Below are 14,256 nucleotides of genomic sequence, written 5' to 3' on the forward strand. Positions count from 1 at the left end.
CCACATACAGTTGTCCCTGCACAGAGTTGTCCCTGACCCCTCTGAGGTCATGTCAGTGCTGGCTTGTTTTTTCTATTGGATTATTTGTTTTTAACCCCCTTCACTTATAAAAAAGCCTGAATTTGACAAAGGAAAAATATTATGGCCTATTTAAAGAGACTAACAAGCACTGCCTTTACCTGCATTTTCTGGTTTTCCAGTCTTCCTTCTATTGCAGGTGAGGGAATACAAGACAATAAATAAAGTCAGTGCTGACTTACCTGAAAACTCAGGGCAAACACACAGCAGTTTACTTTCTATCTGCCTTTCCAGCAAGGAGGGAGGTAAGGCAGACAGCCCAAGGCAGGAACCACTACAGCTGCTACCAGGCTAACCATCTCCATTCCAGACAAAACACGATTATTTGCTGGTTCTGTAAACCAGGTTTTTAAACATTGACAGTTTCACTACAAATACATTCAAGTAAAGGGTAGAAACTAGGAAATCTATTTTCAAGGCACGATTTCAGAACATGAAGTGTGATAAAATCTCATGGAAAACCTGCAGTTCCCTTTTGCTCCTACTTGCAATTTTGCTTTAGCACTGTCTTGTCTGAGTGGCTTGCAATAGACACTACCAATTTACTTAACAGACTTCAACAAATGAAAGAAAATCTTACCCACTGACTTGCTGATTCAACTGTTCCTTTGTCCAGCCCGGTGCCTTCACTGATCCATAAAGTAGCAGGTGTTCTCGCACCGTTAGTATGTCGAACAGGACATCATACTGTGGGCAAACACCCAGCTCTGTCCTGATGGCAGCTAGATCGGTACGTATGTCCTTTCCATTAATAATAATGGTACCAGAGCTCGGTGGATACAGACCAGTCAACAGTGATCTGATACAAAAAAATGAAGAAAAAAGCCAATTCAGTAAGATCATGTGTAATGACTGTATTACATAGCTCACACTTGGATTTCCTGAGGCACGTCCTAGCATCCTTAGAGCAACACAACTTCAGTTGAGCGTAGTTACAGAAACACCACTAATGGTCTCAACAAACCTTGATTTCCTTACTTCCAGAACAATATCCACTTTTTCCCAACTAAACATAACAGAAAATTGTTTCCTTTTTCGTGTGTGTATTCTAGCTGAGGAGTAATTCCTAACTGGGTCCCATCCTGCATCACCGTTTTTATTAAAGCTGATCATAGTTAATGTTCTTAATTCAGGCCTTTTTTAATGTTGTTTTCATTTTGTTTTTTTCATTTCTGGTCAACTGCCAAGAAAGAAGTCCCTTGCAACCCTGAGGAACAAAACACACAACCCCATGAAACGCCATACTCTTCATGTGATAGTACTACACATGGAATGCCAGAAAAGAACACTTTCCCAAGAAGTGTTCAACTCCACGACTAGACACACCCAGCTCCTACTTAAGCTGCTCCTGAACTGTTACATCAGGTTTCAGTAGCACAGAGGACCCAGTTTTCTACTCACTACACTGGTTTTGTTGCAGATATATAGCCTACACTTTCATGTGCTTTGGGGAGTTTATTAAATATTTATTTGGAATAAAGAAAAAAGACATAGGAAAGAGTTCACAAACGTTTTGAAGTAAGAACTCATAGCAGAGATCAGAGGGGAGTATAATACCATTAAATGGCAGGCTTACATAACTGTTGTCTTGCCAGCTCCGTTAGGTCCCAAGAGCGCTGTTATCTGACCTCTATAGAAAGTGAGGCTGAGATCTTTAACAGCAGCCTTCTGGCCATCCACGTGCTCTTTGGTGAGAGACAGCAGCACCACACCAATGGTGGCTCCTTCAGTACAAGGGCCTTTCCCACTTGGAGGTGTTTGGTCTGTATAAGGAAGAGCAGCAGGTCAAGAGGGCTGCTGAATCGAAACTTGTGTGTGTGTGTGTTTATATATATTAACTTAATCCCTGCTGCCATTTACCAAAGCCTAGAACAGATGTTCAGATGCTTCAAAATTACATAAGCTCCACTGCAACCAAAGACACTGTGCCAGTTAATATTTGCTAAGAATTTGGCCTATTTGCATTTTCAAAAAGTCACCTAAAACAATTATGCCAAGTTGTATGCATGCCCACATATATGTCCATAGAGTCATAAAATACTTATATTGCATTGCTAGCAGAAAAAACATTTATCATAACATTGCTTGAATCGTTGTTTTGTGCCCATAAGAATGACAAAATTCTAACTGTGCGAAACACTCCATATGTGCCATCCAGTTTCAGGCACGTAACATTAACATAGCATTAGCAGGCATAGTCAGTTAATCCTCTTAATTCCCTCAGTCAATAAAGCAAAGCAGATCTCTTTGTGAAGTGATTCAGAGCAGCAGTCTAGTCTAAACATAATTCAAGGCCCTCAATGCAAGTAGATGCCCAGCATTTTTCTAACCGTGAGGTAACCAGCTCAGCAAACTGAGATGACCATATGACACAGATCAAGCTGACTTCCTCTCTATGTCATGAGGAAAAGTTGGCACTACTTGACAAACATGAGCACAGGCAATCACCAGCCCCATAAATATATTATTAACACGTAATTATTCACTCATTACAACTAAGAAATCTGGCAGTGGGATTTCTTTTTTCTTTTTAAACAAAGGCAAGCCAAACTGAAATGTTAGTCCAAAGGAACAGAAACTGTTACAGATGAGAATTATGAGAAGATAGAATTATCCTTTTTAATATATGTTTTATATATCAAAATACATAAAATATATATTTAATATCTATAGTTCATATTTCATGCAATGGTTTTATGTATAATGAAATAAAATAAATATTACAAGAAGATATAATTATACTTCATATAAAAGATATATAATTATGTAAATCAAATTATAAATACAAAAATTATGTAATGATTCCAAGGATTGGTTTGTTTAGGCTGTGAATAAAGATGGTTTTGGCTCCTTTCACAGTCAATTTTAAGTTTAGAAAGAACTTTTGCCAGAAGCTTATCATCATTCAGCAAGACACTACCAGCAGCTGTGACATTTCTGATGTCCTTCTACCCAGGAACCTCTCTTCCATTTAGCTTCTCTAGCTTTTGGTCTGGACACTAGAACTAGTGGAAAACATTATTTGTGCCATTTCCACTACTTCCTAATTTTGCAAGAACATCCTGGAACTTAACAAAGAACTTATAGAGTGAGCCTCAGACAACGTATCTCAGGTAAGATTCAGAGGAAGAGCTCCAAATTGCAAGCAGTAAATTCATCACCCTAGGACTTCTAAGAGGACATCCAAGTGGGTACTCAGCACCCAGGTCTCTGCCAGCACTACTCTAGCTGTAGTTGCATCTCACAGGACGTACACTCCAGCCCTTCCCTAATGCACCTCTGATTGCCAAAGTGCTTTCCATTCCCGCTGAACCAGTCCTTACCTGGGCCATATGGAACAAATGCAGAAATTGCCTGGGAGCAAGTCACTTTGCTGTTCCAAGCAAATTTTTCATTAATGCATTTCTCTCATTATCAGTACAACGACACCCAATTCATGAAAGAGAGCAAGTTCCTTTGCATGCATGGCAGTGTTAGAGTTCGCACACAGGCAGTTTGCTACCGAGCATGTGACGTGTCTCAGTTTAAGCAGAGAAGTGGGCTGGACAGATCCACGAAGCTGCAGGCAATGACCTGGATGGCTTGAGCCAGAGACGGCATTAGTAACTTTTCAGGCAGAGGAGAGTTTTTTATTTCGCTTTCCACTGATGATGTGGTGACCCCAAAGGGAAACACTGGAAATCTTCATTTTAAGTATGGGCCAAAGACAGTCATCTCAACAAAATAAAATTGTTCCAAATTGCACAAATTTAGACTGTTTTTCCACAAATGTTTAAAAGAACCTCAAGACATTTTGGAGTTTGCCCTACTCTAGGAGATACCAATACGTAAAACTGCTGAGTTGTTCAGATTCTTTATCTGTGCTACAAACAACTAGATCATTTCCAAGATATCAAAACATCCAAAAAGAACACATCAACCAACCAGGTTTTTCTAAGGCCCGGGAGGTAATATAGGGGACTTACTCCTTCATTCACAAAACATAAATGAAATGTGAGAAAGTCCTCAAAGAGATCTGAGGGGAGGGATGGGGGGGCTAAAAAAACCCTCAATTAATTTTAAGCAACTAAACAAAGAAATAGAAGAGCAGTGAAAGTATCTGGAGGCAGATAAAAATTAGTTACAGTAACAGTAGCTTTTTAAACATGAGGCTAAGAAGCAGAAACAGAAGAGGGAAATAAGAAACAGAAGGGAAGGAAATGAATGAAGTTAATTTTTCCACTGAAACAAAAAGCAAATAAAAACAGCAGAGGAGGAAGAAAATCAAACTGCAGGGAAAAAGAAAAGCTAATAAAGCACAACACTTTTCAGATTCAGTAAGAGTATGAAAGAGCTCAAGGAACTTCAGAAGATCCTAACATAGCAGAGGCAATACACTGGGACAGGATGAACCCAAGAGATAATTATTTTACATTTTTTAAAGAGATATCTTAAATATTTGTGTACAGTAGTTTTAATTGAATGATTCAAGCACTACAGGTGACAGCAGAACTAACAGTTAGTATATAACATTCATAACATACGCTATGTGATGGAGGAAAGGGAGATCTAAACACGTAATATAAAAGCAGATTGAACAAAATCAGTACACCATTCAGAAGAGAGACATTATTAAAAGACTATTATGCCTACAAACCTTTTTCTTGGGAGTTTTTGTTGAAGAAAAACATATTAGAATTCAGATAGTGTCTCTTCCTCCTCCCTGCACCACACAGGTTCTTCCAGTAAGAAACAGTAAAGGGAAAGTACCATCGGTTCTTTAATCCACATTTTCCTAGATGATAATTATGATAGAAACTTGAAAAATGTGTAGACTTGTAGACTACTTATGTCCTATCATTACTTACAAAGAGTTGGTTAGACCATTTAATTAATTCAAACTGTTAACCACAGTTAACAAACCTTAATAAAGTGGAAGGAAGTCATTTGGACATAACACCAGGTCCTGCCATAAAGTAATCAGTCCTCAGTGATACTGTGCTTTATCCTATCTCCAAGTCAGCTTTAAAGTGTAACAGAGTCATAGACTTAACAATAATGTTATAATAAAAACAATAAGCCTAACAATCTTGTAACCTAGAGGACAGAAAATGCACCAAATGGCCTGCTGAGGCAAACAACCTTATTTTTTGTTATAACAATAATCCATTGCACTAATCATTAAAGATTATTCTTCCATTACTATCTGCACAATTTAAATAAATCAGCCAGCATAAGAAACATTTGTTGTAACACCAAAAAAAAAAAAAAAAGAACAAAAATGCACACTCCTACACACTACCTAAACTTTGGCATTGCCCAATCTTTCCAGGCTGCACTTATCAATCACACGATACACTCTCTGTGTCATCTCCATAAGCAAATAAAATCTATTTCGTCCCTGGCTACAAATTCTAGTACATGTGTTAGTGCAGCTCAATGTTTACATATGCAGGAAGACTTTCTTACCCAGTCCCTAGAGGCAATAAGGCAGTTTTGCACATCAAAACCTCAGAAAAAAATACGGTTTTGGTTTAGTTGCATACAATGAGGAAAGCCCATTTTATCCATTCCATTCTATAACTTCTTCAAAATCGTGAAATAAGAACAACTCCATGATCTTACCAGGAATAATATTGCTGAAATACCAGCCACCTATAGAATATAAAATGGAGTCAAAGAACATCATCCAGCACATCCATCCAAAGGTCATGCAACCTCCTTGTGCCATTGACTGGTGCACATTATTCCACTGGATTCCTGGTAGTAATAATAGCAATAATAATGACTTTTAGAAGGTCAAAGCTAAATCAGTACAGAATTAAAGATCACAAACACATCAATAGCACGCACTTCTGGGTATTTAAGCACTAACACAAGAAAGGCTGTAGGTCATAACAGTAATCCTAATGAATAGAAATGAATTGCTATGCCTCTACAAGCCTCTGTTAGAACAGCAGGTGACACTGCTGCTGGGAAAATGCAGAGAAGCTGTTGTAGAAAGGGCTGTTTATGAAGTTTTATCTGGCCCTCAATCTGCAAAAAGAAAAAGAACTATGACTCTGTGACTAAATAGGGCGCTGACCTCTTCAATGAATCAGGCTTTATGCCATTCCAGTGATATTATAAAGAATTTTACACACAGTTTAAAGACATTTCTATAACGTTAAATCTGAAAACTTAAATCTGTGAATTCTAACTAAGAAGCAAGTATTTGTGTGCATGACTGTATTCAGAGGTATACTGGAACAACAAGCTCGCTGAATAACTGCTTCATAAAATAATTACATTGCAGAAGACATGAAAGGAAGAAAGAAGGTGCAAAACACTAATGTTACAGAAAGCTACCATATCGCTAAATGGAAAACAAAAAAAAGGTAACCATACTGTAGATTTACAAAAAGCATTGCGTTTTTTTCTGAAAATGCTACTTTGTTTGCAGTACAGCAGGTCATAATATTGTTTCTATAATTCTTTTTCTATAATCATCAAGAAAAGCAGTTTTTCCACAAAGCACATTTTGCCCTTTCTTCAGTAAAGATGAGTCATTTTGACTAAGTGTCTGATGGGAAATTTAAGTAATATTTTCTGCAACTCTTTCTTCCACTCTTACCAACTTTTGTATCTTTCTGATACTTTCCCAATGCCTAGTGGTTTGAAGCATCCACTGTCATGAATATCCATCTTGCCATAGTAATAAAAAAAGAAAGGGATTACATCCCTTTATATATTTAAACACATAAATGCATATCCTTTGTAGACATTTAGCAAGGGCCCAGACATTCATTTCTTAGTTTTCTAAAACTTCAGCATCAATAGGGGCAGCTCTTAGCTTAGGCATAGTAGGAAACACCATGTTAAAACATGTAATAACCTGCTAGAACATTTAGCAAGTTTCCAAATATTTTTTTTCTTCCTCATACTTAAACATAATAAGGTGTTCTCACGCATTTCTGCACCTGCAGAGTAGCTCAGTGGGGATTTCACCAGGTGCCTCCAAGCTTGCAGAGGCAAGCTGTTACTTAGGCTGAGTGTGAATAGGGTCATGCAGGAGAAATGTACAAAATGCTTTACAATGTAAAGGCAATTTTTTTTCTTACTTTCCAATGTATAATAGTTAAATATTCATCCTAGTATTATGTTGAGAGTGAATAACTTACACTGTTCTTATTCTGTACAATATTGTTCTCATAAACCTCCACTAGTGCATGTGTGAACCCAGACGCATCTACCAAACTCAAGAATAGTTCAACCCAATGAATAGGAAGTCAGGTAAAAATGCCAGGAAGCCTGCATGGATGAACAAAGAGCTCCTGGCCAAATTCAAACACAAAAAGGAAGGCTGCAGAGGGTGGAAGCAAGGACAGATAACCTGTGAGGAATATAGAAACATTGTTCTGGCATCCAAGGATGAAGTTGCAAAAGCTATAGCCCAAATGGAATTGAATCTGTCCAGGGATGTGAAAGACCACAAGAACGGCTTCTATAAGTACATAGGTGACAAATGGAAGATGAGGGAAAGTGTGGACCCATTGCTCAACAAGACAGACAACCTGGTTACACAGGATGTGGAAAAGGTTGAGGTACTGTGGAAAAGGACTGAGGTACTTGCATCAGTCTTTACTAGCAAGTTTGGTCTTCAGAAATCCCAGGTCCCAGAGACTGAGGGAAATGTCTGGAGTAAGGATGACGTACCTTTGGTGGAAGAGGAATAGGTCAGGGAACGCTTGCGCAAACTGCATGTACATAAGTCCATAGACCCTGATGGGATGCACTCAAGAGCATTGAAGGAGCTGACAGATGTCATTGCAAAGCCACTTTCAATAATCTTTGATCAATCATGGCAACTAATAGAAGTGCCCAAAGACAGGAAGAAAGCAAACGTCACTTCTATCTTCAAGAAGGAGGACCTAGAGAACTACAGGCCAGTCAACCTCATCTCAATCCCTGGGAAGGTGATGGAGCAGCTAATCCTAGAAACCATTTCCAGGCACATGAAGGACAAGAACATCATCAGGAGTAGTCAGTATAGCTTCACCAAGAGGAAGTCATGCTTGACTGATGTGATTAAACTTCTACAATGAAAGGACTGGCCTGGTACATGAGAGGACATTGGTGGATTTTGTCTAGCTGGAGTTCAGCAAGGCTTCTGACAGTTTTCCATAAGATCCTTCTAATGGAGGTAACGAAGCATGGGCTGGAGGATGTCCTAGGTTACAGTGGAAAATGTGCCAAAAGAAAAAAAAAAGTATTCTATTACCATCTTCAGGAGCTGTTGAGACCAGGTGGTCTCTGCCTCCCCCCTCTGGACTATCTTCTGTTAATGGGCACAACAATGCCTTATCGCCTGACCCATGGATAACTCGCTCCTGGACCATCTCCTGTTAATGGCCCATCAAGGAACTGCCTCAGGACTCCCCATCCCATTGTGAGATGCTCCGCCCGGGGGGAAGGAGCCAAGCAGTCCATGCCAAATAAAAACCGAGATCTCGAACACCCTAGCAGCCTTCTTCCACTGGATTCCCAGAGGAGTTTTTCCCCCCCACTGGAGTTCCAGAGGACAAGAGCTACCTACCTACCACTGGACCTTTGGAGGAAGACCAGACCCTTTTACAAGATCACTGCTTCAACAGAACTACATCCATCACTTCAGGATGACTGCAGCCATCATCTTATCGGACTGCTACTGCCACCCTAACAGGGTGTCAGGTTGTATTTCTGACTCCCTCAGTGTAAACCAGTTGGGTTTTTTCCCTGCCTTGTGTTATATATATATATATATATATATATATATTAGTAAAGAACTGTTATTCCTATTCCCCATATCTTTGCCTGAAGGCCCGTTAATTTCAAAATTGTAATAATTTGGAGGGAAGGGGGTTGCATTTTCCATTTCAAGGGAGGCTCCTGCCTTCCTCCACAGACACCCGTCTTTCAAACCAAGACAGAGGAGTACAGTGAGGTGGACTGCAAATTGGCTGAATGACCAGGTCCAGAGAGTGGTGATCAGTGGCATGAAGTCTAGTCAAAAGCCAGTAGCTAGCAATGTAACCCAGGGACCAACACTGAGTCTGATCCTGTCTAACATCTTCATTAATGATCTGGACAACAGGGCAGAGTGTATCCTCAGCAAGTTTGCTAATGACACACAACTGGGAATGGCTGATGTGCCAGAGAATCATGCTGCCACCCAGAGAGGCCTGAACAGGCTGACGAAACAGGCTGACAGGAACCTCATGAAGTTTAATAAGTGCAAAGTCCTGCACCTGTCGAGGAAAAATCCCATGCACCAATATATGCTGGGGAACACCCAGCTGGAAAGCAGCTTTGCAGAAAAGGACCTGAGGGTCCTGGTGAACAACAAGTTGAACATAAGGCAGCAATGTGCCCTTGCCACAAAAAAAGCTGACTGTATCCTGGGCTGCCTTAGGCAAAGAAAGCATTGTCAGCATGTCAAAGGAGCTGATCCTTCCCCTTTATTCAGCACAGGTGAGGCCACACCTGGAGTGCTGTGTCCAGTTCCAGGCTCCTCATTACAAAACAAAAGGCATGGAGGTACTGTAGAGAGTCCAGCAAAGGGCCTGTGGCAGGTGCATCTGCCCTGACCTGGAAACGGGGCTTGCTAAAGACCCAATAAAGACCAGGTCTTTCTGGAGACTGGACAAAGCACATAAAGAAGGTGGCTTTCCAGCCGTGGAAAACCTGATCACTTTGTTTACCTTGCATTCTCCCACTGGTGCTAACTACTTAGAGCTGACTACAGTTCAGACTCCACTCAGGTATAACTGGGGCCCTGCTGGAGAGCTGATTTGAGTTGGTCCTCCTCGGAACAGCAGGCCTGCGGCTGGGGACTCTCCCCTGGGGTCAGGACACCACCTGAGGAAATATCCTGGGATTGAGTGCCCTCACCCCCCTGCCTTTGATGAGTGAATACTGCTGGATATATCCTTGAGTGAGCCCTCGGCCCTTTTGGGTACCCTTGTGTGAGAGATTTTTTCCCCCCTTTTAGAAGATGAGTGAGTGCACATTTTGGATCATTTTTCTAAGAGGCCCATTTACAAAAAACTTAAGAATTCTTAAGTCAGCTGTGTAGTGATATATTCCCAACTAACATCCAAACTTTACTTTGGTCTGTCAGAGTGTTATCTAACTTTAGTTGGAATAAATCTCCATTTTGAGTAGCTGCTCTGGCTGTTTTGTGAGTACCTTTGCCTGGCATCCAGATTTGTGTTTTGTTTAGGTCTGTAGGGGTGTTCTGAGTGACTGCTCTGGCTGTTTTGTGGGTGCCTCTGTGACAGAGCCACAGAGGTGGTTAAGGGACTAGAGCATTCCTCCTATGAGGAAAGGCTGAGAGAACCAGGACTGTTCAACCTGGAGAAGAGAGGCTTGAGAGGGTTCTTATAAAATATACATACCTGAAAAGAGGGTGCAAAGAAGACAGAACGAGGCACTTTTCAGTGGCACACAGTGACATGAAAAGGGGCAGTGGTCACAAACTGATACACAGGAGCTTCCCCCTGTCGCAGGACAGGGGAACTGTCCTTCTGACAGAGCCCCGGGCAACTGGCTCTAGGTGGCCCTCTTTGAGCAACGAGGGTAGACTAGATGACCTCCAGAGGTCCCTTCCAGCCTCAATCATTTTGTGATCCTACAAAACTCCCTGTCTATATCTTCCCCAGAAAGCAAGCACTAGAGCTGCCACTGACATCACTGAGGACTTCTAAGAAACTGCTCTAAATACCTTGCCAAAGCTTCCTCCACTGGTCAGAGAGAGAGAACACATTCAATGAGTACAATAATATTCAGTCAGATGCTCGCCCTTAGGTAGCTCTACTGAATTTCACTAAATGTAACATCTGGGTTTGCATCTCCAGAACAATTCCATTGGTTGAATACACTCATTCTGTCATCTAATGGGATGTCATGTTCCTCCAACCTGTATTGCAAATAAACGAATGCTAAGCCCACTTTAATTTACTGCTAGAAAGTGGCACAAGCTTAACTTGTTTTGCAAGGGTCATTAAAAAGGTTTTTCTCCTGTTATGATTTATCCTATTAACTCACAATTAGAGGGTTTTTTTCAGAACAAAGTGAAAAAGGTTTCCAAATGTAGTTTTTGAAATAATAATTACTTTTCTTCTGACTGGAGAGCTTACCTATTTCTTGGCCCTCAAAGAATGTAATGAAAAATATTCCTTGTCCAAAGGCAGTTGTAGAAAGAAGACACTACAACACCAGAGAAGAAACAGGATGTGAAAATCAAATAAAACACATAGTTAACAAACTCCATGAAATAAAATAACTTGTGATACTAAAAGCAAGCATAAAATAGACCTTTTTTTCATGTAGACTAATGGCAATTATTTACTTTTATGTTTTAACAATACTCCCCCACATACTACAGTAGTATTTGCTTCACCTTAAAGAGCTCCACTGACCTAGTTATTAATATTGAAAAACATTATTTAACTTCACAACAAGTTATAGACCATCATAAGTCTACTACACACTGAAAACCTATAATGTATAACACTGTAAAAGCATGCAAAGGAATATACTTTCTGTAGTAAAAGTAGTGGTCCTACTCATTTTTCTAAGACTAGAACTCAAGAAGAGACAGAAGGAACATGCACCTGGGTACTATATGCTGAGACAGGGTAAAACTATGGAAAGTCACAGCATAGTTGGAGGAGAAAAATTAAAAAAGGAAAAGAAATATTTACCATTATAATCTGAATGGTGAAACTCAACTGGTTCTGCAAGACCAACAAAACTATGTAGGGTAAAAAACTGATCATATACATAAGGCTGGCACACAAAGCTGCTGTATTGGCACTGCTAAAAAACGCTCCCAAAAAATAGCTTAACATAATAACTGTAACTCCAAAATCCTGGAGAAAAAGGAAGATGAGGAAGCCATTGCTATAAGCAAAGATACCACTTGCTTTTAAAATGATGGCCAGAGCACAGCTGCTTATTGTGAGCACAATGACATTCTCCAGAAACCAAGCAAAGAAATGAATGGCTGGGTGTACACCCATTGTCTTCATATACTGCAAAAGAACATAACAAAGAGAGTTAAAGTTAGGAAAAAACTTTTCTTCTTCTCTCCTTTATTTTTTTTCTTTTTTTTTCTTTTCTTTTTTTTAACCAAAATTAACTATTAAGTTGATTTAATATTCTAAAGCATTAAAAAATAAGGCCTGTCTTGCAACACAACGTTTAGAGAAATTAGATAATTTCCCAAATGAAAAAAAACTTAATCCAGCAATATAAAGATCAGTATAATTCTTCAAAAAAAATATATTTATCCATACAGAAAACATATAATAAAACCCCCTGACCTTCCATATGCTTAGCACCTACTAAGACTAGCCGTTAGTTAGCAAATCGTGAAAAAGAATCCAAAATAAAAACCATTCTAATCACAAGACCTTTTTCCAAACAACATGAAACATGCTTGTTGCTTTTTGTCTCAGGAACAATATTTGCATACAGACCTGATGCTCAAACAATGCTGTGAATCTGAGTTGGCAGCTAGAACCTACTGCCCAGAGGAAACAAGTGAAAAGAAAGCCAGATAGATTATGAGTGCATAAAAGTACCTCAAAGTTTAAATTTCGTATTTCAGTACACTTTAATAAATAAGTTTTATTTTCAGAGGCTAATCTGCCTCTTACCTCTTCAAAATGAATTTCTCTTTCATAAACCAGCTTGCGAACCATGCCAGCAACTGAAACCATCCATGTTAACATCATCATAAGTGGGAAAAAAAACCCTATATTGTTCAAGAATCTATGAAAGAACACACATGCAGAGTTGTTAGCCCCCAAATGGAAAATTCTTTTTAGCAGAATATTAGTAGACTAATATTGGGAATATTCTTAAAGTATACACAAAACAAGATCTGACATGAGCAATAAGACTTGTTCTGGCTATAAATGCTCATTTTTCATGTAATAAACTAAATATATGTGTTGGTACTATATTATATTAGTATTTTTCAAAAATAAAACTGATGTAATCACTTTTTAAGGCTCCGTTCAAAGTCCAACAGAATTCAGATTCGTGTCTATGGCAAATTAATATATTTGGACAGTAACGAGTAACATGAGCCAGTCAAATTTTGCTTCACTTTAACACATTACCACTGACTAATTTTAAATTCTAATAGTCAGGAAGTTTTAATGGTTTTACAAAGAATAATTCTACACATTTTCTTTTGCTTCATCAGCTTTACACTGTATTTCAACACGTACCAGGGACCAATTCACAGTTTGTGTACAGGACAACTGAGGATGGAAAGTGGGTTTCTTAGCATAATCTGAGTTAGTTGCACAGTATTTTGGCACAGTCTCTGTCCAGCAGACAACTCCACAGTATAGCTGCAAACCGCTCGTAAGGGGTCATTTGCCAGACTAAAGCTGCATAATGTGTTGTGGTCACAGCTGTTACACAACATTTCCTATGCTGTAATATTCTGGTATTGGACATACTGGTTCAATCCTGTGCAGAGACAGAGATTCACCCACTACAAAGACATAGTAGCTTCCAAAGTCCTCTAGCACTAATCTAGTAAGGATAATATATTGATTTAAAAAGCTGAAAGTTTACTTACAGATCACTGGTATGACAAGGGTAAGGCATGGCTTGCACCTGAATGGCTGGCTCTGAAACATCTGTCCCAGTCTGCGCTGAGATAATTGCCCTTTCAATCATGTCTTGAAGAGGAATAAAGATGTGGTTGTATTTAAACCCATCAGCTGGCAGCTTCTGGGGATGGGATTTCCAAGCTGGGTTTTTAATCAAATCCGTTCTCATGCTATAGAGAACACTGGTTCTAATGGTATATGAAATGTGCCGTGGAAGTAGAGTGCTAGAATCTTGTGTCTTGTTCATTGGCGTATCAAAGATGATACCTAACACACAAAGAAAAGGAGCGTCGTACCAAAGTCTATATGATTTATGCTATTTACATGGCTAACTCTTGGCCAAATATCATATGATAGCAGGATACGTTCACTGTCAGGGCAGGCCTCCCCAACACAAGAATGGTAGGTTTCATAGAGGCTTACATTTTTTACGTTTCGTTAATATGAAACATAAAACATTATTCACATCATAAATGCATTTGCAACAATCATTCTTATCTGAGAAAATTCCTTCTGTGATTTATATTTTTGAATTGCAGTTTATTCT

The 14,256-nt window shown here is 39.4% G+C and overlaps 1 protein-coding gene across 1 annotated transcript in view; it reads right to left on the reverse strand.

Annotated features, from left to right (window-relative positions):
- ABCA13 (ATP binding cassette subfamily A member 13) overlaps window positions 1-14,256 on the reverse strand; it is a 152,183-nt gene that overhangs the window by 109,759 nt on the left and 28,168 nt on the right. Inside the window, 8 exon segments of the mRNA XM_086469448.1 lie at window positions 659-877; window positions 1,655-1,825; window positions 4,699-4,852; window positions 5,683-5,817; window positions 11,214-11,283; window positions 11,781-12,110; window positions 12,738-12,852; window positions 13,676-13,976. Of these exon segments, the coding sequence (XP_086325574.1) occupies window positions 659-877; window positions 1,655-1,825; window positions 4,699-4,852; window positions 5,683-5,817; window positions 11,214-11,283; window positions 11,781-12,110; window positions 12,738-12,852; window positions 13,676-13,976 (1,495 nt within the window).

This window comes from Leptosomus discolor, chromosome 8 (genome assembly GCF_034619465.1).
Source record: "Leptosomus discolor isolate bLepDis1 chromosome 8, bLepDis1.hap2, whole genome shotgun sequence".
Lineage (NCBI taxonomy): Eukaryota > Metazoa > Chordata > Aves > Leptosomiformes > Leptosomidae > Leptosomus > Leptosomus discolor.